At 41.3% G+C, this 27,285-nt stretch overlaps 2 protein-coding genes across 7 annotated transcripts in view; both read right to left on the reverse strand.

Annotated features, from left to right (window-relative positions):
• Nucleotides 1–27,285, reverse strand: part of DENND1A (DENN domain containing 1A) — a 494,445-nt gene that overhangs the window by 148,646 nt on the left and 318,514 nt on the right. For all 6 annotated transcript variants that reach the window (XM_079927842.1, XM_079927841.1, XM_079927840.1 and 3 more), the window contains one exon: nt 239–364. In XM_079927842.1, the coding sequence (XP_079783968.1) occupies nt 239–364 (126 nt within the window). The remainder of the gene's footprint in view (nt 1–238; nt 365–27,285) is intronic.
• Nucleotides 19,703–21,464, reverse strand: LOC307189030 (mitochondrial fission regulator 1-like). The gene has a single exon (XM_079926745.1). The coding sequence runs from the start codon at nt 20,880–20,882 to the stop codon at nt 20,040–20,042; it is 843 nt and encodes a 280-aa protein (XP_079782871.1). The 5' UTR covers nt 20,883–21,464; the 3' UTR covers nt 19,703–20,039.

Genomic DNA, 27,285 nt, shown 5'->3' on the forward strand with positions numbered 1-27,285 from the left:
CTACTGACCAGGGAGGGGAGGGGCCCTAACATTCACAGGAGCAGAGAGTGCTTCACACAGGGCAGCTCGGCTTCCTTGTGCTAAGAGGTAGCTTGAGGGGAGGCCACTCCCCCAGCCCTCCAATACACACACACACACACACACAACCTCTTTTGGTGAATTCAACAACCAGATGAATAGCAGGTTTCCTGTGGCCCTGACCAAACATGGATTCATGACATGCCAAGAAGCTACTCACCGGCTCTATTTTCAGAGCGTTTCGGTAGCTGCCGAAGAAAGCGGCCTGGGCCTTGAGGAAGGCTCTGGCCACACCATCGCCAGTTGTTGTGGAGACCTTCTTCAGCCGGTTCTTCAGTGAAGAGATCTGGTGACACAAAGGAGAGAGAGGCTGAGGGCAGGGTCGGAGGAGGATGGCTGGCTACACCCAGCACACACAGAGCTCGAGAACCCCCAGGATGGGGATGGATTTGACACATCAACTGCTGGGAGAACAAACACACATTCAGTATTGGGGCAGGTTTTTGAAATTTAAATAAATCTTGCTCCTATTAGGGAGTATCTAATAAAAACAAAAACAAAACCACTTTCTAAGCAGTTTCAATGTGCCAGGTTAATTGCTTTCACATAAATTTTCTTACTTCTTTCAACAATCCTGTAGAAAAGGGATTGTGCTCCCATCTTACAAGGGTGAAACAGTCTCAGAGAGGTTATATTACATGCCTAGTAACAAACCCAAGAAGTGACCAAGTTGGAATAGTAATTGAAGTCTTATAATCTGAGCCCAAACTACACAAATTTTTTTAGTTCCAATTCCATTTCCTCTTCAGATTACTTACAAATATTAGAAATAAATGGCTTATTTATAACAGATTATAATATACCTCATACTCAAATATGTATTTATTAAATGTACTATAAATTATATATTTATTAAATATATATAAAGCATATATAATATGTATAATATATTATTATAAACCTCATATTCTAAAGGAATAGTCATTATATAGACTTACAGAAACACACTTATATAGCTTACAGATATGCACCCAACAGATTAAAACAAAATAGACAAGAAAGTCATGGCGAAGCAAAAAGGGAAACATGAGAAGTTGTGAGATTCTTTGGGTCCAAAGCAGTTGCACACATGAACACAAAATTTCCTGAAAGTGAGAATGAAAAGAGATTTTTTCCTATGAGTCCTCAATGCAGGAAAGATTGTGTGACATGACGGTTGTTGCCCTCAACGTCAGAGACTACATTAAGCTTCCTGGTCTGTTTCCAATATGCCATCCATCTCAGGAAGCCATATTGCACAACTTCTGGGCACACCACTCACACTATGTTCCATGTGAAAAGTGTCCCTGGAATTGTGCAACTTGGTAGCCTTGAGTCAATGGTGATACAATGGTGAGCAAAACCAGACAAGGGTCCTCCCCTCATTAAACTTATATTCTCGTGAAGAAAATACCAATACATATGACATTGCTACCATGACAAGCCTGTGATAGAGCTCACCAAGGAGGTCAAGGAAGGCTTCCCAGAGAGAAACAGGCTTAGACTGAGATCTGAAGGATGAGCTGAAGTAATTAACTTGCAAAGAGGGGAAGGAACAGTGTACCAAACACGGGGATCAGCATTTGCAAAGACACTGTAGTGAGGAGGAGTTCAGAGACTAGGGAGAACTGTGGCTTCAGTGGAGAGAATGGAGAATATGGCTTAAAATGAGGATAGAGGGAAAGGCAGGGGTAAAGAGCTGTGAATACATTACGAAATTTTTTCCTTCATTTTGAGATAAAGGTAAAGCTAATGACTGTTTTTAAGCATGTAGGTGACATATGAAGAGAACATTTCAGAAATCTATATGGGGCTTAGATATAGGACTACCTAACGGGCCTGACATTATTTAAGGATAAAATTTAGGGTAAAATTTAAAGATGAAATAGGAAATTAGATGCAGGTGGTCCATGAATCATCTACAAATTTTTAATATGAATGAGTAATGATCATTTTTCTGGGTATAGGCTGTATAGCTATCCTCAGGTTCCTAAAGGTGCCTGTGAACCTAAAAATATTAAGAATCTGGGATGGATTACATATACTCTTTTTTTTTTTTGCGGTATGCGGGCCTCTCACTGTTGTGGCCTCTCCCGTTGCGGAGCACAGGCTCCGGACGTGCAGGCTCAGAGGCCATGGCTTATGGGCCCAGCCGCTCCGCGGCATGTGGGATCTTCCCGGACCGGGGCACGAACCCATGTCCCCTGCATCGGTAGGTGGACTCTCAACCACTGTGCCACCACGGAAGCCCGGATTACATATACTCTTGAAATGCTGCATGGACATTATTTCTTATTACCAAGCTTCTGATAAGGGGTTTGTAATAGCTTAAGATATATTTTACATATCATAAAATTCATTCATTTAAAATCTATAATTCAGTAGTTTTAGTATAGTGACAATGTTGTAGAACTATCACTATAATCTAATTCCAGAACACTTTCATCACCCCAAAAAGAAAACCCATCTTACTGGCAGGTACTTCTCACTCCCCACTAATCCTCACCCTCCTCCCTCACCCCAGTCTCTGGTAACCACTGATCCACTTTCTGTCTCTATGAATTTGCCTATTCTGGACGTTTCTTACAAGTGGAATCCTACAATAGGTGGTCTTTTTTTTGTGACTGGCTTCTTTCACTTAGCATACTGCTTATTATAAACATGTTTCATCCACATTGTAGCACTTATTAGTACTTCCTTCTTTTCCACAGTTGAATAATATTTCATCCTATGGAAAGACCACATTTTATCTCTTCATCAGCTTCATTATTAATAATATTAATTAATAATAATAATTAACGCTGCTAAAAACATTCATGTATAAGCTTTTATGTGGAGACAGCAGAGATTCTGAGGCAAGAAACCGAATGGCAAGAATCCTCTGTTGCCAAATCTTTTAAAATAAAAAGAATCCGTGTTTACTGAGTGTAGGGGAAGAAATCCTGTGCTGCTGCTCAAGGGGCGTGCCACATGCTTGGACAATCTAGTGAGTGAAGGTGGGATGATCTACTTCTTGGCTAAGTCAGAAGGGACGGGAACATGCGTTGAGGGGGCGGCCACCCCATCTCCACTCAGACGTGGGCCAAGGAAAACAATTTTCCTCTGGAAGCAGCCTGGAGTCTGTCATGACACCTGGGTGAAAATATTCAGTTTATTGTGACCCGCCCCTGCCCCCCGATTCTGGCACACATGCGCCCCAGCACCACAGTGGTGAGAGCTCACGAGAAGCAGCACAGGCCACTCAGTGCCCTGGCAGTCTGTCATGGACCTCCAACTTGAAATAGCAATGTGAAAAAGAAATATGCTTTATTAAAATGTTAAAAATATTGCCCACTTCTCACCCTCCAAATAATAAAAGTCCTGCCTTTCCCAGGACGAGGGTGACATTTCCATCCTTTGAAACAGTACAAGCCGGTGTCTCTCTTTTGTCTCCTCAAAGCCCTTGGGCCACCTGTGCCGCAGATTATTCCTCACTTAACCTTCCTTGGCCTTTTGCTTTCGTTCGGGAGGTGTTTAATTACCTTGGACTCACAAGGCTGCACTTCAGGTGAGCCTCTCCTAATGGCCTCATTACCATTTTACACAAAGAAGCCGTTGCTGATTGTAACTAAGCAAATAGGAGTGTGTGCCTTCCGGCCTGCCCCAGCTGCTCTGGAACCAGCCAAGTGGTCCTGGGCTCCTGGTGCCCCTGTGACCACTCAGGCCAAGACCCCTGAAGACCTCTCCTCACCCTACAACAAGGAGAAGCTTTTGTCAGCACTTCAAACTTTGAAACTTCAAGTATATGCACAACTGATAACTGGTGATAGCATACTGTCCTTTAAATAAAAGTGAGGAAGGAAAATCTAAGGCTTAAATAACCCACAGTCATACATCTAAAACCCAACTTGCTCTGAGTGCTCCTGGGGGTGCTGGTCAAGTCATTAACATCAGGGATCATCAGGCATAATTTGGGGGGACAGAAAAGCCAGCAAGGGTGGTTTCCTCCTTTATTGAGGTATCAGGAGGGAGATAGAAAACAAAGGGAAGAGAGTACAAAATTGAACTTGTCAGCATCTTAACTTCCCTCCTCCTCCTCTTTTCCCATCTTGGATACCGCAGCATCATCCAGCCAGTCTCCTAGGCTAGATTCAGATGTTAGATTCCATTCTTCTCCTTCCCTTCCTACAACCATTCTCCACATCTTACCACCCTCCTGCCAATATATCCTGAATCTCTCAGTGCCCATGACCTTGGCCCTGTGCTGCTCAGCTCTACCCATCTTCTCTGGCCCAGATCAGTGGAGTAGTTTCCCAGATCAGATGGGCTCTCTGTCTTTAGTTTTCCTTCAACGCCATCTACCCATAGCTGTCTCAGTATTCTTGGAAATATATGAATCTGATCTCTATCAAAATCCTTCAGTGCCCCCACCCTTGGCCATCACCACCTGCAGGAAAACATCCCAACTCCTCCGAGTAGTCTGTGACGCTTTCCTCAGCTGGCCTCGCTTCCCTTGGCCCCCGTAATGGGTATTTGATTGATACTGAATTGCTATCTAGAAGCATATACTACTCTCCAGCCTAAACACATGCTGACAACTCAGATGGAGTCGTCCCTTGTCCCTTTCTGTCCTACTTGTGAACATCTATTTACCCTTTGAAAGACCATCCAAGTGTCCATGAGTAGGGGCCTATTAAGTAAATTACACCACATCCTTGAAATATTGCATAACTGCTAAAAAAAAAAAAAAGTGGCAGTACTCTGTGAACTAACATGAAAAGATGTCCACAAACTACACCCAAATGGGGAGAAAACACAAGTTACAGAGCAATATATATAACATGAATCATTTAAAAAAATATATATGTATAAAAATCATTTATATATATACGTAGTAAGAATCTAAAATGCCACGTATCAAACTTTAACCATGTAGGGATGCTTTCACTTTCTATTTCATGCACTTCTGATTGTTTTGATTATGCTTTATAAAAAAACATGTTACTTTTATAATACAGAATTTAAATGAGGTATTTTTCTTTAATAGTCAAATTAAACATTGCCTTGGGTTAAAGGAGAGAGGGAATCCAAATGTCCCCTCCTTTGTGAAGCATTCCCTGACCACTAAGACAGGCTTAATGACGCCCAGCCTGGGCCCCCTTGGACTGCGAGTTGTCAGTGAATTGTAGTGTCTACTACCTTTCCTGCTAGACTGTGAGTTCCTAGAAGGGCCAGCAGTGGTCCAGCAGTACTTGGCCCAGTGTCATCATTCAGCACTTTTTGCTAAATAAAAGAACAGATGAGCGAGTGTCTGACATCTTAAAAGGCATTTCCAATGGCCGAGCCTCCGTGCTTGGAGGAAAGTCTAGGATTACATTCTTCAGTGAATGATCATTGGAAGAAACGGTCTCAGTTGGGAAGGATTGGGGGAGAAATTGATACTCATCCATTTCCCTTTTGCAGAGGGTCATCACTAAGATGCAACCAAAATTGCAAGGAAAATGAAGCTCTGGTGGCTGAATGAATTAAAGTGGACAACGGGGCCAGTCTTACACAACACTGCACGTGCCACATGTCCAGTACCATATGCAGCGTTCCCCACCCCGTCCCGCACCCTCTTCCTGTTTGCCCTGGTCACTACAGGCTCTACCTCTGGGGTCTCTTGGCTTCACTTGCTCCTCTATCCCCGCGCACTCCTCAGGCAGTAGAGTGTAGAGCTTGAGTCACAAGAGCCAAGTCTAAGATTAGAAATCAGTCTTCCTTACTTTCTTAACCTTTCTGAGCTTCAGCTTTCTTTGCTGTAAAATGAGGTATTTGTAACATACGTACACTGTGAAGATTAAAATATAATGGATGTAAATGGAGAATTGACATAACAAACTGCCTGGCTTTGCGTTTTGTTTAATTAGTACCTGGACTACTGCACCCGTCTTTCAACTGGTGGCCCTTCTCCTGTTTTCTTCCTGGTCTAATCCATCCTTTGCACTTTGAATTATCTTTCTAAAACAAGAGGTTGAATCACATCACTTCTTTCTTCTAAAATTTTCAGTGACTCCATGGTGCTAACATATAAAGTCCAAGTTCCTTAGCACAATATTCAAGGCCTTCTATGGGTCTGGCTCCAGCTCTGTTTCCAACTTTATCTTCTACTCAATCTCAGAGGCCTCAAAACTATCCCTAAGCCTGGGATACTCTTTATCTCATTCTCTAAAAAAACTCTTCTATTAAAATTTTTTTTAAAAAGCCGCTGACTTTCTGTGATGCCCTGTCAGAACAAATAGTTCTTTCTCCGGGCACATTAGTTCTGTTACTTTTGTTCATGCCTAATCTTTGCAAGCCCCATGCTGGAGATGTGCTGGGAACAGAGCTGCATATGATCAGGGCGCAGCTCCCGAGGGCTTGCAGTCAAGCTCCCCCAGACCAGCCACAGCTAGCTTATTACCTAGCTTATTACTACTTCAGAAGGGGCTCTCCCATTGTATTCATCATCATATTTAGCTTCTTTTGTATAACCAGCAGCTTACATATCTTCCTTCCCGCTACGATGAAGATAACCCTTGCAATTTATACCACTCAACAAGTATAAGATTATTTCTTCATCATTTGGTTGCAATTTGTAGGGGGAGAGGAGAATAAGGACGGCACGCTATTCACCTAGTCACCTCTGAGACACTCCTATCCACCTCTTTCCATCAGTGCTGGCACCTTAAGATCTTTCAGCAGCTTCTCTGTTGCTCTGAGGATAAAGGCAGTCCTAGCCTGGCCTGCAAGGCTCCAGCCTTTTTCAGATCCGAGGCTCCTGTACCCCCTCCATGGCTTCGACCACACCAACCGGGTTCCAGTTGCACTGGCCTCTCTTATACTCCAGGACCTTTGGATAGGCTAACTCCTCTGTCTGGAGTGCTCTCTCCACCGTCACCCGCTTGCCTAGCATTCAGCACCGTGCAACAGGCCTTTCCACAGATGATCGGTCACCTGTGTTGTCCAGTGTGGTAGCTGCTACTGAGCACTTGAAATGTAGCTGCTTCGACTGAGGAACTGAATTTTATTTCATTTTAATCAATTTAAATTTAAATAGCCACATGTGGATAGTAGCTACCATACTGGACAACCCAAGGCCCTAGATCAACTACTATTCATCCTTTAGATCTCAGCTCAAATACCACTGCCTCGGTCTGACCCCCTCAGATTAGGCCAAGGTTCCCTTGTCATATACTCTCCCTATACCTTTCCTTCAGGGACAAGCAGCAAAGTGATGATATATTATGTGGCAGTCCATTAACGTCTGTCTCCTCCATTAGACTGAAGGCTCTAGGGAGGCAGGGACCATGGCCACCCTCAGTGCTGGCACAACACTGCAAGTAGAGATACAGTTCTTCTCAAAATCTGACTCAAGTCATCCTGGGCAGGATGCTCAGTGTCAGAACTGAGCATTAACTGCTCAGTGTCAGAACTGAAGTTAAAAGTTTTTTTTTTTTTGATAAATCAGACACCTGCAGCAGCTGGAAGGGGGGCAATAGAATTACTTTCTCTCCCCCTTTACAAAATAGCCCTTAAGGACTAAGGCAGATTGATTCTTCCTTTCGTGAATAAACTAGACATCAAGGCTTTGTTATAAGATCTCCTGGGGAACGTCTGGGTCTGGAGAGGGGAGGAGGAACTATTGCCTTGTTTTCCCATCCTCAGGGGCATGCGTATATTGGCTCCTCTGCTACCTTCACGTGGGCAATGAAATGGCACGGTGCATCTCTCTGTGCCTTAGTTAGTTCTTGCCTAAATTTGAAGCAAAAAGTCTTGATATGTAAGGGCAATCTCACCACACTCTCTTTCCCAGTAATAGTTCCTGAGAAAACCAGGAATTCATCAGGAAAAAGGAACAGGAACTAGTATTTATCAAGTACTCTACTAGGTACCAATAGCCATGGTAGGTGTTTTCATGCCCAGCACTGTATTAAAATTTCAGAACAAGTGTGCCAGGCAGAGACAGTTATCCCCACTATACAGATGAGAAAAGTGAGCCTCAGCCCCATCTCACACAGAGAGTACAGCAAGGGGCAGAGGCTAAAGTCAAGCACAAGTCGATCTTACTCCAAAGTCTGTGCTATTCCATTAATTCTTACTGCTGCCAGGATTTCTCAGACCAGCAAATTAGATTTGTCCACGATACTGGTTTATTTTTTTCCACAACTTAATATATCTCCATTATTGCTTCCTTTCATTCCTTGCTTTTCTGTTTCTTACTTGAGAACATGGTTGTACCTTGACCTCGGTTGGCTTTAATTGCTTCTTCTGCATCCGATTTTCCCCTCAAAGAGCCTGGTTCTCCATGGGGGAGTGGGGACTGTGCTAGTTACGCGGAGCTCCAAGCTGGGGCCGGCTATGACCCCAGCGGCCCAGGTCTTTGCTCCCTCTGTCTCTCCTGACATCTTATGGGCCGAGTATTAAGTCGGAAAGTTAAGAGGTGAGCATTACAATTCTAAGCAGCTTTTTGTCAGACAAAAGGATCAATTTTCATTATGTGAGTGGCTACTTAACTACATGCTATAATGGCTTTGTTGAGCATCCTGAGAACAAACTATCAAGTTCTCAGGATGACATTCTTGGAGTAAAAAAGTACAATTTAAAAACAAAAAGGTCCATTTCTACTATCTGCCAAATAAAGCTCAGGAGGAGTCTTGCACTCACAGTGCACTCCAGCCCCCTCCCTGCCTGGTTAATCCCAGCACCTCCGCATTGTAAATGGAAACACACAGGAGCAAAGATTTTTGCATTTTCCTATCTATTTGTAATACTCATCTTCCTCCAAACACATTTTTTTTCTTGCCCGAAGTGAAATTGTCTTTGTTTTCCCTAAAAAACAATTTAGTTTTAACACACCACACACACACACACACACACACACACACACACACACACAATTAATGCAGCTGAACACTAAAGAAGGTTACAAGATTTGAGCTCAAAGTAAATGTGCATTTATAATATTAGGTGGTCATTCAATAAAGATTATTTCTATCCATATATGTTCATGCACGTATGCCTGTGTATGTATGTATCCATAGAGTATTTTCAAAGAAGGGTTTTCTCCCCCATACTTCTGGCAGTTTAGGTTTAAAGGTCAGATTTAAACTATCATCATGTTTCACAATGCAATCTGTGCAGTGCTGGGTAATGAAATGGTTCAGTAAAGGTGCTCGTGGAAATTCTTTTAATTAGGTCTAAGGCTTTTCAGTTGTCAACATGAATAAACCAAGAACCAGTCTCTTGCAAACACAAGGCACAAAATACAAATGTAAGTTACCTTTGAAAAGAGAGATACACTCTTGTAAAAGGAAAGTTATAAAGCATGTTTTTTACAACATATACTTCAATTTTTTTAAAAAAAATACCAACATCTTCCAACAACAAAATGGACTGCAGATCAACAATAAAGCAGTTACTCCATTGCTAATGAACCAGGACACTAATGCTTGCTTCTAATGAAAAGTATTTGGAGGAAGACTGAAGTTTTTCATACCTAAAAATGTTTATCAGGAGACTTTCTTCATGAGCAAAAGCCACCTCTCCATTTAACTATAATTAATCCTACAGATCAGCAGTCTTTCACTCAGACATGTGAATGTCCCATAATGACTCCTGCAAATTGAATGATATCAATGAAAAATGCACTAGAATGCACTTTTGCCTTTAGCATTATCTGAGGCCCAAAAGATGAGCATATCACAGTAGGAACATCATCAAGACTCCTGCTTTTCAAAGCTGTGTTGACAAACTAAACTATTTAGATTTGGAATTTTCAGCTGTCAGCTCAAAGCTGAATCTAGGGATTGAAATTCACAAGATGAAAACTGCAAGAAAATGGTAGGTTGCTTTGGGAAGTTGGATTGTATTTGCATTGAGCTTGATGGAAAAAGCAAAACTAAATAAATGATTTCAATCACCACCAATAGTTCATGTTCAGATAGATACAAAGGTGTTCATAAAAGCCGATCAGCTGGCCTGAGACCTGACGTGGAATGGGACAACCCAAATGGAGCAGTGGCTGCATGTAATGAACATGTATAATAAATCCATGCATCGATCAACCAATGAATGTATGTCTAGCAAACCCTGAGTTCAGATTCTGACTCAGCTGCCTGCTATTAGCTGGATGTCTTTAGGCATCTTATTTTCTTCTCTTCATTTAACAAAAAAGGGGTAAAGTACCTCCCCTTCCCCTCAGGATTATTATGTAGATTGAATGTCAAGATTTTCAAAGCCTCTCACACAGTACCTGGCACACAGCAGGAGCCTAATAGATGCTGATTATTCTTCCACATTAACCCAACTCCAAAGCCAAAACTACCCAAGCCATTATTTTAGCATAAAAAAGAATAATGGGCTCACAATTAACATTTTCTGGGGCATCAATGACTGAAATGTCACTCATTATGCTAAGCCTAGTGGGTTTATCTAGTGACCCAAACTTATGTGTATTTGGGAGTTAATGAAGTGCTTGGTGTTTACAAAGATAAAAGCAGGATTCGGCTCAGCAACAATCCTGGGCTGAATGGATATAGATTTCCATGCTTAGGGATGTAGCCAGGCCAGATCCATGGTGGATCACATGGGTACATCCACACAGAGTGAGATATCTCCCAAGGGGATCTGGGCATCTCCACCTCCTCAGGGGAGAAAAAAAAACAAAACAAAACAGGAAGGGGGGTGGTGGGAAGTGTGTATAATAGATGTGTTTCACAGTGTCCCCGCTGTGATGAACAACTTGATCCACTTACAGTTCCAAACACATGATGCATAAAAGAGCTGACAGAAATTCAATTCTTGCAAAGAAAAGCATCTGCTCTCTAGTGGGAACGGCCAAATATTAAGCAGTTTTAAGGCAGGGCAAAGACCTAGAGGAGCACACTTCATTATCTAGATAGCCAGAGTCAAAAACGCAGATCACAAATGAATGAAGAAGTAGCCGAGATTCCAAGCATTAATTACCCAGAGTAAAACGATTCAAGTTAAATCTTTGTTACGACAAATATTAAACCCAGCTGTGTTTATGTAGCAGTTGTGAAAAAGAAGGAAAAAAAGAAATCCGTGTATAATATCTGTGAGCTCTGCCAGTTAATTGAATTCGCTGGCAGCACTTCCTCTATCAGGAGCCAAACATCCTCAAGGATAAAATGTAGCTTTTAAACAGACCTGGGGAAAACGGAATCAAGAAATTTCAACCAATAAAACACAACTCTTAACTGGTATAAAAGTAAAGTAAAATTCAGTAATGAAAGGAAGGAAGTCTCTTAAACATTTACTGCATTCCAGAGCTTGGAGCTGCGGTTTATTGCTGAGGTCTCTTCTGATGTCCCACAGTGCTTCTGCTCCAGCATCTTTAATGAAGCCCCATAAACTCCCATAAAATACTCAATTGTTGACAAATCCTACACACACACACTCAGGGCAAGGCACACTGGATCACGATGCTCCTTTCCTTCCTACATGAAATTTAGAAGTCACGGAGTGGACACTGTCATGGAGAGTGGTCCAACACAGAAGAGAGACCTACAGACAAGCCCCTGAAGCATGAGGGACGAATGACTGGATAATGGTGACAGGTGATACTGATACGAATTCTCTTCAGCAAACTGTCCCCTGACCCAAGTCCAATATCAGATTTGGGGTGGGGAGAGCTTGGCTAGATTCTAGGAACCAGAGAAGCAACAAGAGGTTGGGTCCAACATTCCACCCTTAGTCTAGTCATTACCTGACCTAACTACCTTAGTTGATTCCCCACTGCCCAAAATATGAAGTCCAGACTTGTTTTTATGACAGAAGACCATTTCCCATCTGGTCCTTCCCACCTACTTCTTTGGTCTCATCTTTTGTCCCTCCCAAACACACACCCTGTGCTCCAGCTGGACTAAACTATTATTCCCTGCCCAAACGCATCATACTTTTGTTCACACCTCCAGCCTCAATGCATTCCATTCCCGCTCCCAGCATGCTCATCTCTCCTTTTCCAGGAACAGTGACTGTTTCTTGTACATCTTTATGTTCCTATGGTCCAACACACTGAGCACACCTCCAGAAAACGTTGGCTGGATAAATAATCTCCAATCCTGAACTGGCTACTGATCTGCCCTTTGGGGACACTCTGAATGGTTCCTGTGGATGGAAACAAAGCTGCTGGTATAAGTGGGTAGGAGAGCGGCAAGAGATGTGGCAGGAGAGGCAAGCAGAGACTAGATTATAAAAGGCCATATTATGGAGCTTGAATTTTACTCAGAAGAAAATGAGGAACCACTAAAGGGTTTTAAGTTGAACAGTGACATTCATGTTCCAGATTATGCCTTCATTTACAGCAACAGAGAATGGTCTGGGATTGGAGAAGTGGGGGCAATACTGGCAGCCCAGCCTTCTGTTACCTCTTTTACTAACCAGCCAGTGACCTCACTGGGAATAAGGTGCATGTCTTAATCATCTCTGCATCCATTATACCCAATACAAAGCCTGACACATAGTAGGTGCTCAGAGAATGCCTGTTTTGGTTTCTTTTGTCTTTTCTGGCTTTACTGAGGTCTAATTGACAAATAAAATTATACATATTTGAAGTGCAGAAGGTGATGATTTGATAAATGTATATATTTTGAAATAATCATCAACAATTAAGTTAATTAACATATTCATCACTTCACATAGTTACTTTTTCTTTGTATGTGATAAGGACACTTAAGATCTACTCTCTTAGCAAATTTCAAGTATGCAATAGAGTATTACTAACGACAGTCACCATAATGTACATTAGATCCTTGGAACTTATTCATGTTATAGTTCGTAACCTTTGACCAACATTTCCCCATAGGAAATACCTGTTGAATGAATAAACATTCTATTAGAGAATACTAACGATACATGTTTTACCGGTGGCAGAAGGATCAATTCCACAAGGATACTAAGTCTACAAGGTCTATACACATAAAGAGTTACATAAGATACTCAAGACAATCAGAGCCCACCCATCTCCCCACTCGGCATTTTTCTTCCTATTGGGATTTTAAGAATGGGTTTTTTGCAAGGTCTACTATTAGTTCAGACATTTCCCGGGCCAGACTACTAAGCCAGACAGCCTGTGATGTCTGCTCCCTTGCTTCTGGGATTAAATGCATTGTTGACTTACAAGGTAGGATGGCACACCAGCATCTAGGAGGCCCTGTAGCAGCATCTCTAGGGTCTGAAGTTTCCGGGCCTTTGGAAAAAACATGGCATAGAGAAGCTCCAGCCAACAAAGCTGTTAGCAATGGCCTAACAAAGCAAGGCTATCTCTGAGCAGACTGCTCTCTCTCCAACCAGCATTCTAAGTGGGGGTACTCCAGAGAAGAGGCAGCAAGCAGACCCCGGGCTTATCTGTTTTTTTTTTTTTTTTCTGCGGTACACGGGCCTCTCACTGTTGTGGCCTCTCCCGTTGCGGAGCACAGGCTCCGGACGCGCAGGCTCAGCGGCCATGGCTCACGGGCCCCGCCGCTCCGCGGCATGTGGGATCTTCCCGGACCGGGGCACGAACCCATGTCCCCTGCATCGGCAGGCGGACTCTCAACCACTGTGCCACCAGGGAAGCCCTAGACTCCGGGCTTATTTGAATCTGGGCCCTCCCGAACCAAAGTTTTGCCTTTGGACTCCCACAGACAGTCACCTACATGGTATAGCCCAATTTTAATGTGATTTGAACCAGTCCTGAGGTCACAATTAAACAAGATGCTGTCATTCACTCAGTGAAAATTTACTGAGTACATGCTATATATTTAACTCTGGGGCAGATACAAACGTAAAGAAGGAAGAATTTTTAGTCCCTACCCTAGAGGGGTTGGAAGAGAGGACATAAGAAGCCAAAAATAATTCCGATATAACATGACGAGTGCTGTAACAGAAGGGTGTGCCATGTGCTTTGAGAATACAAAAGATAGAGCAATCAACTACTGAGGGAGGGTCAAGGAAGACTTTACTCTAGAAAGACCAGAAAACTGATTGGAGTTAGAAGAGACTGAAGACAGGAATGTAATTAGGAAGCCATTGTCCATTTTCCAGTTTCACAGCACAGAAGAGAAGTACAGGGTCCAAGTGACTGCTGGGCCTAACACAGGTGACTGGGATAGCTACACATGCATATAGTTTCCACCAAAAAAAAATTATATGAATTTTAAACAATTTTTCAAGAGTAAGTGTTAACTTTCATGTTACTGATAAAAGTGAAAACTGGTATAATCTTTTGGGGGAGGTGGTGGTATTTAAAAGTATGTATCAAAAGCCTTAAATTTTTATATAAATTTTTATATGATTCAAAAATTCTACTTCTAGCAATTCATGGAATTCAAGTAAGTGATATAGAGATTTAGTTACAAATATGTCCATCATACTGCTGTTTAAAAGAATGCAAGGGCTTCCCTGGTGGCGCAGTGGTTGAGAGTCTGCCTGTCAATGCAGGGGACACAGGTTTGTGCCCTGGTCCGGGAGGATCCCACATGCCGCGGAGCGGCTGGGCCTGTGAGCCATGGCCGCTGAGCCTACGTGTCCGGAGCCTGTGCTCCGCAACGGGAGAGGCTGCAACAGTGAGAGGCCCGTGTACCGCAAAAAAAAAAAAAAAAAAAATGCAAAACTTGAGGGACTTCCCTCTTGGCTCAGTGGTTAAGAATCTACCTGCTAATGCAGGGGACATGGGTTCGAGCCCTGGTCTGGGAAGATCACACATGCCGCAGAGCAACTAAGCCCGGTGCGCCACAACTACTGAGCCTGCGTTCTGGAGCCTGTGAGCTACAACTACTGAAGCCCACGTGCCTAGAGCTGTGCTCCGCAACAAGAGAATCCACTGCAATGAGAAGCCCGCACACTGCAACAAAGAGTAGCCCCCGCTCGCTGCAACTAGAGAAAGTCCGTGCGCAGCAACGAAGACCCAACACAGCCAAAAACAAATAAATAAATAAATTTATTTTTAAAAAAAAGAACGCAAAACTTGAAATTATCAGGCCAAATATATTATGGTGTATATCCATACAATGAAATGGTAGTTCACACATTAAAAGGTATGAATTTTAATGATTAAAATGGTCACAATGTATCAAGTTTTCCTTTTTTTTTTTTACTGTGTTGCAGAGTAATGAATGTATTATATTTTGTAAACCAGTATTATATGTATATTACGTATATTTAAGAGTTTCATGAATTGATGCTTACCCATATTATTTGAGATATACTCTGATATTCCTTGTTCAACTCCATTAAAAAAAAAGCTTGCTGTGAGCCACTAAGTTGATTGTATGGTTTCACTAATGGGTGACTACTTGCAATTTGAAGAAATCCGTTTTTAGGGTGTAAAATAAAATCCCAATGGCATTTAGTAATGATGACCAAAGAGTCAAAATGCTTGGCACTCAATTTACCCAGTAAATTGTAGCTGTAACGTACACTGAATTTCTCCTGTCTCTTTTAAAAAGGGAACTCTGATCTTTGCAGATCTTTGCTTTTCCAGTTACTTGTACAAAGTAAAGAGTCAAATGTTGAATAAATGAGTCTTCCAAGATCTAGAGTTCAAAGCAGATTGCATATTTGATCATTCTTTCATTCATTCACTCATTCCACAAACACTCACTGAATGCCCCAGTGAGTCATGCATTGTGCCAGGGCTGTGTTCACAACCATGTAAAGCCCAAATGCTTAGGAGGGGAAAGAGTTATTATATAGTACATGGTATAAAAGAAGTATGGGAAAAATGTTATGAAATCCCAGTGCCGAGCTGTGGAAGCATCACAGAAGTGACATTTGAGGAGTGCCCTATAGAGCAAATAGGTTTACCAAGTAGAGAAGGAACGGTATCCTCACCAGAGGGAATAGCATGGAAAGAAGCATAGAGATGTGAAAGAGCATGAGGCCTTGGGGAATAGGATCACTCTCCTAGTGGGTGGGAAACGGGGTATGAGTACTGAAGTGATGCAAGATGAGGCTGAGAGGTTGCCTGGGGTCAGCGTCCAGCTTGTGAAGAAGATTGGATGCAGCATAGCAGGACTGGAAACTACTCTGGCCTGGGGCACTGCAGGTGCTCTGTAAACAGTATCTTTCTTCCCTTGCCTTCTCCCCCTTCTCACACCAAGGAAGACTGCTCAAGATGGTTTCTCTCTCTTCACATGCTTAGAAACCTCTTGGATATCCCTCAAAAATTCCACCAAGGAAGAACAAGAAGTTTAAGTGATTTAAAACGCATCATTAAGTCATTTGTGATCTTTTTATCCAAAGAATATGGAGAAGAAAGAGAAACTACAGTCCTGAAGACATACAAACCATAAAGCCAAAAGCCAAGATTCAAGTGTTTCAGGAGAGAGGAGGAAAGATGAGTTTTCCATCATAAAACTAGTAATAATCGTATCACAGAAAATTTAGAAAATGAGAGAAAAAAATGTTAACTCATAACTTTACTATCCTAATATACCACTGTTGACAATTGGGAAGTTCTCTTAAAACTCTTACTTCTGAGTATCTGGCTGTGTTTCTTAATTGTAGTCATGGTAGATATATCATTCAATATTCTGCTTTTTCCACTGAACTGTATCCTTAGCATTTCCTGTGTTGCCCACATTCTTCATAGCAATCATTTTTAGTGACTGTATGGTACACTCCATTGAATGGCAGTGGAATAGATCACCTTAAACACTCCCCTTAATTTTGGATATTAAGGTTGTTCCCAACTTCAGTTAACATAAACAATGCTATTTGGTTAGGTGGCTTTCTCCATTTAGAAGGATTTGCCAGAAAAAAACCCTTAAAGGTAGAATTATTGAGTCAAAAGGTAATACGTATTTTAATGTCCTATTACATATATCACCACATAAGAAAGCCTGATTTAGAAGAGCATTGGTCAGGTTACAGAAAGCACGAAGTAAAAGAAAGGAGAGCGTAAGCAGATGGTAAAGGTCTCCGCATATACGTGCATACACAGAAACCTGTGAGTTTCAGGCCAAAGAATATTAGAAAGGGCCCCGACTGAGCTCTGGGAAATCAGTGATGAGGTGTGGTATGTTCACCTCACTGGAAGCCTGGAAGCGTCTGAGCTCTCTTTTGCCAAGCTTTTAAAAAGCTCTACAAATTTTATCCGTTGGCTAAACAAGTGTATACTTAACACTCTTGAAGGAACAAGAGATGTTCTTTAAATTTTAAGAGAGAAACAGATGAAGAGTGCTTGGTTAAATGGCTGCGGAGGGAGGGACATTATGTTTCTGTTCAAAGCATCCACATGGGCTTGAGATAAACACCAGCAACGAAAACCCAATGCAGCCAAAAATAAATAAATAATAAATTTATTAAAAAAAAAAAGAAGTCTGTAAACAGGCCTTTATACCAATAAAAGATGGACTATTCTTGCCATATTCCTTTCCCCAAATCCATAGCTAGGGAACAATACAATATTGTCAGTGAAAGCAGTACATTTGGCAAGTTTCATGGAACCCAGCAAAGTACAACAGTATTAACCTTGCCAACTCTCTCTCTTTTTTTTTTTAATGGTACAAAAAGCTAACTAAGATTACAAAATTTAAGACTAAATTGTCTAGGTAACTAGTAGAAAGCCAGAGCCACCCTGCCTCCAAAGTTACCCCTTAACCCATGTTCATAAATCATGTGAAAATCAGCAGAGCTGCTCTGAAAGCTAATCAATATTAGAACTTCCTTTGTAAAATTAATTTCCAAGTCCTCTTCCTTTTGAAAATTTACTTTATGAAGTCATAACTAATATACAATAGAATGCATATATTTAAAAAGTACAGTTCAATGAGTTTTGACAAATATATACATCTGTGTAACCATCACCACAATCAAGAAATAGAACACTTCCTTCACCTCAGAATGTTTCTTCCTGCCCTTTTCAATCAGTTCCTGCCTTCTCCATCCCAGGCCGAGGCAACCACTGGCCTGCTTTCACCCACTATAGAGTAGTTTTCTCTCCTTTAGATTTTAAATACATGAAATCATATAGTACATTCTCATGTGTCTGGCTTTTTTTGCTCAGTGTAATATACTCAAGATTCATCCATGTTGTTTTGTGTATCACAAGTATGTTACAATGAATAATGACTCATGTAGTAAAAAGTAGGGATAAAATATAGTGTTTCTCCATCTATCAGCTGATGGACATTAGGATTATTACCAGGTATTGTTTACTGTGAATAAAGCTGCTATAAACACTTGTGTACAAACCTGTTTGGATATATATTTTCATTTCTCTTGAATAAATACCCAGGAGTGGGGTTATTGGGTTATATTGCTGGTGTACATTTAACTTCAGAGAAAACTGCCCAACTGTTTTCCACAGTGGTTGTTCTGTTTTATGCTCCCAATACCAGTGATGAAAGTTTCAGATCAGTTGTTCCACATCCTTCCTAACACTTGTTATTGTCAGTCTTTAAAAAAAATTTTTTTAAGTCAGGTATGACTTACATATAGTAAAATTTACCACTTTTGGTGGCTAGTTTTATGAATTTTGAAAGATGCACATAGCCATGTAACCATCCCCACAATCAAGATACAGAACAGCTCCGTCACCCCAAATGCCCTCACACCCCTTGACAGTCAGCTGCTCCTCCCAGCCCTTCTCCGGACAACCGCTCATCCGAGTTCTCGCTCAACAGTTTTGCCTATTCCAAAACATCAAATAAATGGATTATTTCACTTAGCATAATGTGAGGTTCATCCATTTTGTTGGATAGATCAGTACTTAGTTTCTTTTGATTGCCAAGCAGTATTCCATTTTACAGGCACACCACTGTCCCTCACCAGTTGAAGGACATCTGGAATGTTTCCAGTTTTTGGCAATTATGAACAAAGCTGTTAAAAACATTCACGTCCATGCGTCTGTGTGTACATAAGTTTTCATCTTCTTGCGTGTATACCTAAGACTGAAATTACTTGGTCACAGAGTAAACATTTGTTTAAGATACTCATTTATAAGAAATGCAGTCTTTTTACTTTAGCCATACCAGTGGGTATATAGCAGTACCTTCCTTGTGGTATCAATTTACACCCTCATGGAACATCTTTCCCTGTGCTTACTGGCTATTGTTTTTCTTTTTTCTCTCCAAATCCGTCCTTTAATGTCAGGTAGTGCTTCAACCTAAACACACACAGGATACATACCGTAGAGAAAACGGACCTGAGGGCATCCGAGTCATGGACGGTGTGGTAGGTAAAAACCTTGGCCCAATGCAAAGGAGCAGTCAAGGGCCTGGAAGAAGGATGGTACTCTCTTTCCCCTCTCCATTTCTCTTTCCTACTGGGCTTAAACTCAAGTTTGTGGAAGAGAAAGAGCTTTCAATTAGTGGAACCAATGAGGCCCCAGGGCCTTGGAAGGTAGATTTGGTTGTACAGTATTACAAAATATATTTAAGAAAAAAACAGCCCAGGCCTCCCAGCAGCCCAAGTGTCAGCTGGTCCAGTGGCCCGACCTCTACATGTAGGTGTTGGACCGGGAAGGGGGAGGGAGTGATTGCTGGGCACTGGTGTCAGTTCATGATGGAGCAGCATAAGATCTTCCCTGCTCTGTGAACGTGCACATAAACATAGCCCCCTGCCCTCAGCCCTGCTCTGCTGCAAGGAAGCCACTCAGAGTAAGTGACAGCTGGGCACAAAGTGTTCAGTAAGACCAGTTATGGGGTCTAGTGCAGTGAAGTCAGTCATTCATTTAGGACCTATTTTCACACAGGGGCAAGGAAAAACCAGAAACTTCTATCTCACCCTTTAAACTGGGACATTCCAACCTATACAATTACCTGTAACGTGTCTCAGCTCAAAACAGGCCTTAGCTTCTGCTAAGGTTTGAAGTATGGAAAACATACAGTGCAGCTCTTCTCTTGGTCTAAGCTCTAGCTTTCGGCAAGACTGTTGCAGAAGATTTCTAATTGAGAGGCAGAAGCATCTGCGGTGAGGAAGGCAGCTATTGAAGGAATTCCAGGAGCCTGAGGCTGAGTTTGCAGAGCTGAGTGCTATCAATTTCCTTTTCTACTGGTATCTTCTTCCTTCAGAGCAAACTTCCTCCTTAGGACCTCAGAGGTAAGCATGGCAGGGTCTTCCTCCTTCAATAAACTCCAGTTCAGGTCTTGGCTCTGCTTCACTCGGTGGAAGTCCTTTAGGATATCCATCATATCTGCAAAGCTGCTGGCCTTGGACAGAGAGACGCAGTCATCTTCTTCAGATGGGCTGCAGGTAGCTTTGTGTTCTGGTTTGCAACATTCAGGGCTGGCAGAACAAAGCAGGGGGACTAATGGAAGCTCAGGGACCTGTACCTTGGTCTCCTTGGTGATGTCACTAATGACAAAGGAAGTTGTAGAGTAGAATGAAGATCCAAAACAAGGTAAGGGAGAAGAGACATTTGAACTTCCTGCATCAGCTGACACCATTTTAGCAATCTGGCTGCTCAGGTGGCTCAGCTCATCCTGCAGCTCTTTGGTGCAGCCAAGGGCTGGCAGGGCTGGCTTCTTCAAGGCCAGAAGCCTCTCCTCCGACCCACGCAGTTTGGGCACTGAGGCATTGCGCTGAATGACGATCAGAGGGCTGGGCTTGCAGGTGTGCCTCAGGGGGCGTGTATCACTCCTGACCAGGACATAAGTCTCCTCTACATCTGCAGGAATCCAGACGATGTCAGCCAGAGTAGGGACTGGCAGTACATGCCTCAGACACAGGTCAGAGATGTTGGGCAGGGTCTCAAAGGATGCCCGGGGACATGGCTTCAGGGGCAGGTCGGTCCCGATTCTTCTCACTATACTTTGAGCAGCCCCACGCGGCTTGTTTTGCCAGATTGGGATGGTCACATTGGCCTCCATTCCTGACATTTCAACTGGCTCCTGCACTTGAAGCACAAGGCAGCCACAGGGCAGCTCTGGAGGCTTGGAATGGCAGGAGGCGTGAAGCCTTCATATCAGGCCATTTTAAGAAACACCAGACTTATCTTCCTCAGGGCCCCTCCTGCCACAGCCTTATTGGCCATTTGAATATCTTTTATTGTTGAGTGACTCTTCAAGTCTTTTGCCTACTTTTTAATTGGGCTGCTGTCTTATTATTCAGTTTAAGGGTTCTTTATATATTCTGGGGAAAAAGTCCTTTTGCAGATATAAGTATCAAGAATATTTTCTCTCAGTCTGTGGCTTGCCCCTTCATTTGTAAAATGGTGACTTTTTTTTTTTTGGCTGCATTGGGTATTCGTTGCTGTGCGCGGACTTTCTCTAGTTGCGGTGAGTGGGGGCTACTCTCTGTTGCGGTGTGTGGGCTTCATTGCAGCGGCTTCTCTTCTGGCGGAGCACAGGCTCTAGGTGCGCGAGCTTCAGTAGTTGTGGCACATGGGCTCAGTAGTTGTGGCACATGGGCTCAGTAGTTGTGGCTTGAGGGCTCTAGAGCTTAGGCTCAGTAGTTGTGGTGCATGCGCTTAGTTGCTCCGTGGCATGTGGGATCTTCCAGGACCAGGGATCGAACCCACGCCCCCTGCATTGACAGGCAGATTCTTAACCACTGCGCCACCAGGTAAGTCCCTGTGTTTTATGTCTTAACTAAGAAAACTATGCTTACCTTAAGTTCATGAAGATTTTCTCCTATCTTTTCTTCTATTCATTTTATAGTTTTTGCCTCTAAGTTTAGGTCTATAATCCATTTTGGGCTAATATTTGAAAGAGGTAAAAGTCAACACTCATTTTTTTCCATATAGATATCCAGTTCTTCCAGTAGCATTTGTTGAAGAAAACTATCCTTCCTCAATTGAATTACTTTGGCATGTTTGTTGAAGATCAATTAACCATTTATGTGTGGGCCTAATTCTGAACTATTTATTCTGTTCTATTGAACTCTATGTTTACCTACAATGTTGATCTACATTTACTGTAACTTTACTGGAAGCCTTAAAAGTAGGTAATACAAGTCCTACAACTTTGTTCTTTTTCAACATTGTTTTGGCTATTCTAGATCTTTCGCATATTCATGTGCATGTTAGAATCAGCTCAAGTTGTTTTTTTTTTTAAGCCATCTGGAATTTGGGCTGGGATTATATTGAATCTATAGATCAATTTAGGAAAAATTAACATCTTAAAAATATTGAGTCTTCCAATCCAAAAAGTGGAGTATCTCTCCATTTGTTTAGGTCTTTTAAATTATTTTCTGAGAAATGTTTTATAGCTTTCAGTATACAAATCTTGCACATATTTTGTTAAATGTATTCCTAAGTATTCTGTGTTTTGTATGCTATTTAAAATGGTACTTTAAAATATTTCATTTTTCAATTGCTCATTACTAGTATATAGAAGTACATTTGGTTTTTATATGCTAACCTTATCCTGTACCTTTGCTAAATTTGTTTATGAGACCCCGTTTGGATTTTCCATATACATGATCATGTTGTCTGAATAAAGACAATTTTTCTTCCTTCTTTCTAACCTTTAGGGCTTTTATTTCTTTTCCTTGTCTTAGTGAGTGGTTAGAACCTCCAGTACAATGCTGAATAGAAATGGGAAGAGCTAACATCCTTTTTTTGTTCTCGTTCTCAAGGGGAAAGCATTCAGTCTTTCACCACAAAGTATGTTGGCTCTAAGTTCTTCCTAGATGCTCTTTATCACTATGAGGATACCTAGGTTTGCTAAGAGCTTTTATCAAGGACAGATGTTGAATTTTTCCTAAAATACTTTTTTGGCTTATGTTTCGATATAGTTTTCCTTTTTTAGTCTGTTGATATGGTAAATTACACTGATTTATTTTCAAATATTTAACCAATCTGTACACATTTGATCATGATGTATTATCCTTTTTATATTGCTGGATTCAATTTGCTAATATTTTGTTAAAGGTTTTTACATCTATATTTATTAGGTATATTGATCAATATTTTTTTTTCTTGTAAATTCTTTGTTTGATTTTCATGTCAGGGTAATGCTGACCTCATAAAATAAGGTGGAAGGTGTTCCTTTCCTCTCTATTTTCTGAAAAAGTTAGTGTAAGATGTATCCTAAAATATATGATAGAACTAATCCGTGAAGCTACCTGGGCCTGGAGTTTTCTTTGTGGGAAAGTTTTAATTAATTACAAATTCAAATTTCTTTAATAGAAACAGTACTATTTTTCAACTTTCTATTCCTTCTTCAGTCACTTTATGTTAACTGTGTATTTCAAGGCATTGGTTCATTTCATCCAATTTGTCAAAATTATAGGCATCAAATTGTTACTAATACTCCCTTAATTCCTTTTTTCTGTTTCTCTTTTTCAAAAAATATACATTTTGGAATATTCTTAGATTCACAGAAAAGTTGCAAAGATAGTAGAGAGAGTGCCCAGATACTCCTCAACGCAGTTTCAGTTTCCCATACCTTACATTACCATGGTGCATTTGTCAAAACTAAGAAACTGACATTGGTACATTATTATTAACTAAACTCCAAACTTTATTGTGATTTCATCAGTTTTTCCATTAATGCGTCTTTTCTATCCTAGAATTCAACCCAGAATTCCAATTTAAAAAAAAAAATTTTGGGGGGGGGGGCTGCACTGCGCGGCATGCGGTATCTTAGTTCCCCGACCAGGAATTGAATCCGTGCTCCCTGCAGTGGAAGCACCGAGTCTTAACCACTGGACCGCCAATGAAGTCCCTGACCTTGATAGTTTTGAGAAGTACTGGTCAGGTATTTGATAGAATGTCCCTCAATTTGAGTTTATCTGAAGGTTTTGTCATGATTTTACTGGGTTTCTGGAAAGAATAACACAAAGGTGACATATCCTCCTCATCACGTCATATCAAGTTTACAGTGATATTCACATGACATCACTTGGTTAAGGTAGTTTCTGCCATTTCTCCACTAAAGTTACTCTTTTTCCCTTTATATACACTAGTTTTGGAAGTGAGTCACTAAGTCCAGCCCACACTCAAGTGTGTGTGGGTGTGTGTGTGTGTGTGTGTGTGTGTGTGTGTGTGTGTGTGTGTGGTGCAGACACAGAGATTAAGCTCCTTCTCCTAGACAGGACAATATCTACAGATATTAATTTGAAATTCTTTTATAAGGAAGATTTGTCTCTTCTCCCCTACCAATTCTCTTCATTAGTGTTTGTATGGTATATCTTCTCTACCCTTTTACTTTTCATCTGACTCTTTAAAGTGGAATTCTTGTAGACAGCATATAATTGGGTCTTACTTTTAAAATATAATTTAATAATCTCCAATAAGTGGAGTATTTAGACCACGTACATTTAATGTAATAATCACTATAGTTGGGTAAATCTATCATCTTGCTAACTTTTCTATTTGTTCCATCTGTGTTTGGTTCCTTTATCCTTCCCGCCTCCAAAATCTTTTGGATCTTCAATATTGGTTTATTAGCTATATACCACTTTCTTTTTCCTTAGTGGTCTTCTAAGGTTTACAATATACATTTTTTTAAATTTTATTTATTTATTTTTGGCTGCGTTGGGTCTTCATTGCTGTGCACGGGCTTTCTCTAGTTGTGTCGAGCGGGGGCTGTTCTTCGTTGCAGTGTGCAGGCTTCTCACTGTGGTGGCTTCTCTTGTTGCAGAGCACAGGCTCTAGGTGCGCAGGCTCAGTAGTTGTGGCTCATGGGCTCTAGAGCACAGGCTCAGTAGTTGTGGCACACAGGCTTAGTTGCTCTGTGGCATGTGGTATCTTCCCAGACCAGGGCTCGAACCTGTGTCCCCTGCATTGGCAGGCGGATTCTTAACCACTGTGACACGAGGGAAATCCTACAATATACATTTTTAACTTAATAGTCTACTTTCAAATAATATTATAACAGTTTACATATAATTTAAGAACCTTAAAACAGTATACTTCCATTCTCCCCGTCCTTTGTCCTACTGTTGTCATACATTTTACTTCTACGTACAGCACATAATACACTGATATTATTTACTTTAAATACTCATTTATCTTTTATTTTTTTGCGGTACGCGGGCCTCTCACTGTTGTAGCCTCTTCCGTCGCGGAGCACAGGCTCCAGGCACGCAGGCTCAGCGGCCATGGCTCACGGGCCCAGCCGCTCCATGGCATGTGGGATCTTCCCTGACCGGGGCACGAACCCGTGTCCCCTGCATCGGCAGGCGGACTCTCAACCACCGCGCCACGAGGGAAGCCCTTGCCTTTATTTTTGAAGGATATTTTCACTGGATATAGATTTCGAGGTTGAAGAAAATTTTCCTTCATTACTTTAAAAATGTCATTCCATTATCTTCTGGTTCATGTTGTTTCTTACAAGAAGTCTTCCGTAATCACTTTTTTCTTTTACATAATGTGTCTTTCTTCTTTAGCTAATTTTAAACTTTTCTTCGTATCACTTGTTTTGAGTAATTATCATGATGCACCTTTGTGTGGTTTTGTTTGCGTCTATTATGCTCGAGGTTCATTCAGCTTCCTGGAACTGAGTTGATTGTTTTCATCAAAACTGAAGAAAAATTGTCTATAATCTCATTAAACATTTTTTCTGTCTCTCTCCACCCTCCTCTCCTTCTAGGATTCTACTTACATGTATGTTAGTCCTCTTGATATTGTGCTATGGGTCCTCGAGGTTCTGTCAACCTTTTTCAGTCTTTTTCCTTTCTATGCTTCAGAATGGATAGTTTTTATTGCTATGTCTTCGAGTTCATTGATCATTTGTGCTGTAGTGTCTAATATCCTTTTAATCCTATCAGTGAAATTTTCATTCCAGGTATTATATCTTTCACCTCTAGATATTCCCTTTCATTCATTCTTTTTATAGCTTCCATTTCTCTCCTCATTTAGTTCAAGTCTTCCTTTAAATTCATGAGCATACTTATAACTTTTATAATGTCTATCTTAAGGTTCTCATCTGCTAATTCCATCATATCGTCATTTTTTAGTTTGTTTCTGTTAACTAATTTTTCTCTTGGTTACGGGTTACATTTTTCCTGATTCTCAACATGTCTAGTATTTTTTTTAACATCTTTATTAGAGTATAATTGCTTTACAATGGTGTGTTAGTTTCTAGTTTATAACAAAGTGAGTCAGTTATACATATGTCTCCACATCTCTTCCCTATTGCATCTCCCTCCCTCCCACCCTCCCTATCCCACCCCTCTAGGTGGTCACAAAGCACTGAACTGATCTCCCGCTGCTATGCAGCTGCTTCCCACTAGCTAGCTACTTTATGTTTGGTAGTGTATATATGTCCATGCCACTCTCTCACTTTGTCACAGCTTACCCTTCCCCTTCCCCTTCCCCGTATCTTCCGGTCCATTCTCTAGTAGGTCTGCATCTTTATTCCCGTCTTGCCCCTAGGTTTTTCTGACCTTTTTTTTTTAGATTCCATATATATGTGTTAGCATACGGTATTTGTTTTTCTCTTTCTGACTTACTTCACTCTGTATGACAGTCTCTAGGTCCATCCACCTCACTACAAATAACTCAGTTTCATTCTTTTTTACGGCTGAGTAATATTCTGTTGTATATATGTGCCACATCTTCTTTATCCATTCATCTGTTGATGGACACTTAGGTTGCTTCCATGTCCTGGCTATTGTAAATAGAGCTGCAATGAACATTTTGGTACATGACTCTTTTTGAATTATGGTTTTCTCAGGGTATATGCCCAGTAGTGGGGTTGCTGGGTCGTATGGTAGTTCTATTTTTAATTTTTTAAGGAACCTCCATACTGTTCTCCATAGTGGCTATATCAATTTACATTCCCACCTGTCTAGTATTTTTTTTGATAGGATGCTAGATATTGTGAACGTTACATTGTTGGGTATCAGATTTTGTTGTCTTTTTTAAAAGAGGGTTGAAGTTTACTTTGACAGGTTAATTTTCCTGTATATCAGATTGATCCTGATAAGGCTTAAAAAGAAATGGTTTTGTTTAAAAGTTTTTACTGAAGTTTAACATACATACATAAAAGTACACATATCATTTGTGTACAGCTTGATAAATTCTTGCCCACGTACTTGGCACTCAGATCAAAAGCCAGCACGTTACCAGTATCACAGAAGATCTGTCTTGTGTTCCTCAAGGCTTGATTTTAAACTGTGTTAGGGCAGGGCTAAAATCATCTTTACCCTAGAGCTAATTTAGACTACTACACCAAGGCATGGCCTCTGTGGGTCTCTAACGACTGCCTGAGTGATCAACAAGATCTTACTCTGGCCGGCTGGAGCTTGAATGGCTCCTACTCTTAGGAGCTCCCCTCTATACACGGGCAGATCAGCCTACAGAAGGTTAGTGAAGGGGACTCAATTCAGATT

Source organism: Stenella coeruleoalba (assembly GCF_951394435.1).
Source record: "Stenella coeruleoalba genome assembly, chromosome: 7".
In the NCBI taxonomy this organism is placed as follows: Eukaryota; Metazoa; Chordata; class Mammalia; order Artiodactyla; family Delphinidae; genus Stenella; species Stenella coeruleoalba.

What these genes read in the sequence shown, in the direction of transcription:
- LOC307189030 (XM_079926745.1), bottom strand. Translation starts at nt 20,882, where the DNA reads ATGTCAGGAATGGAGGCCAATGTGACCATCCCAATCTGGCAAAACAAG.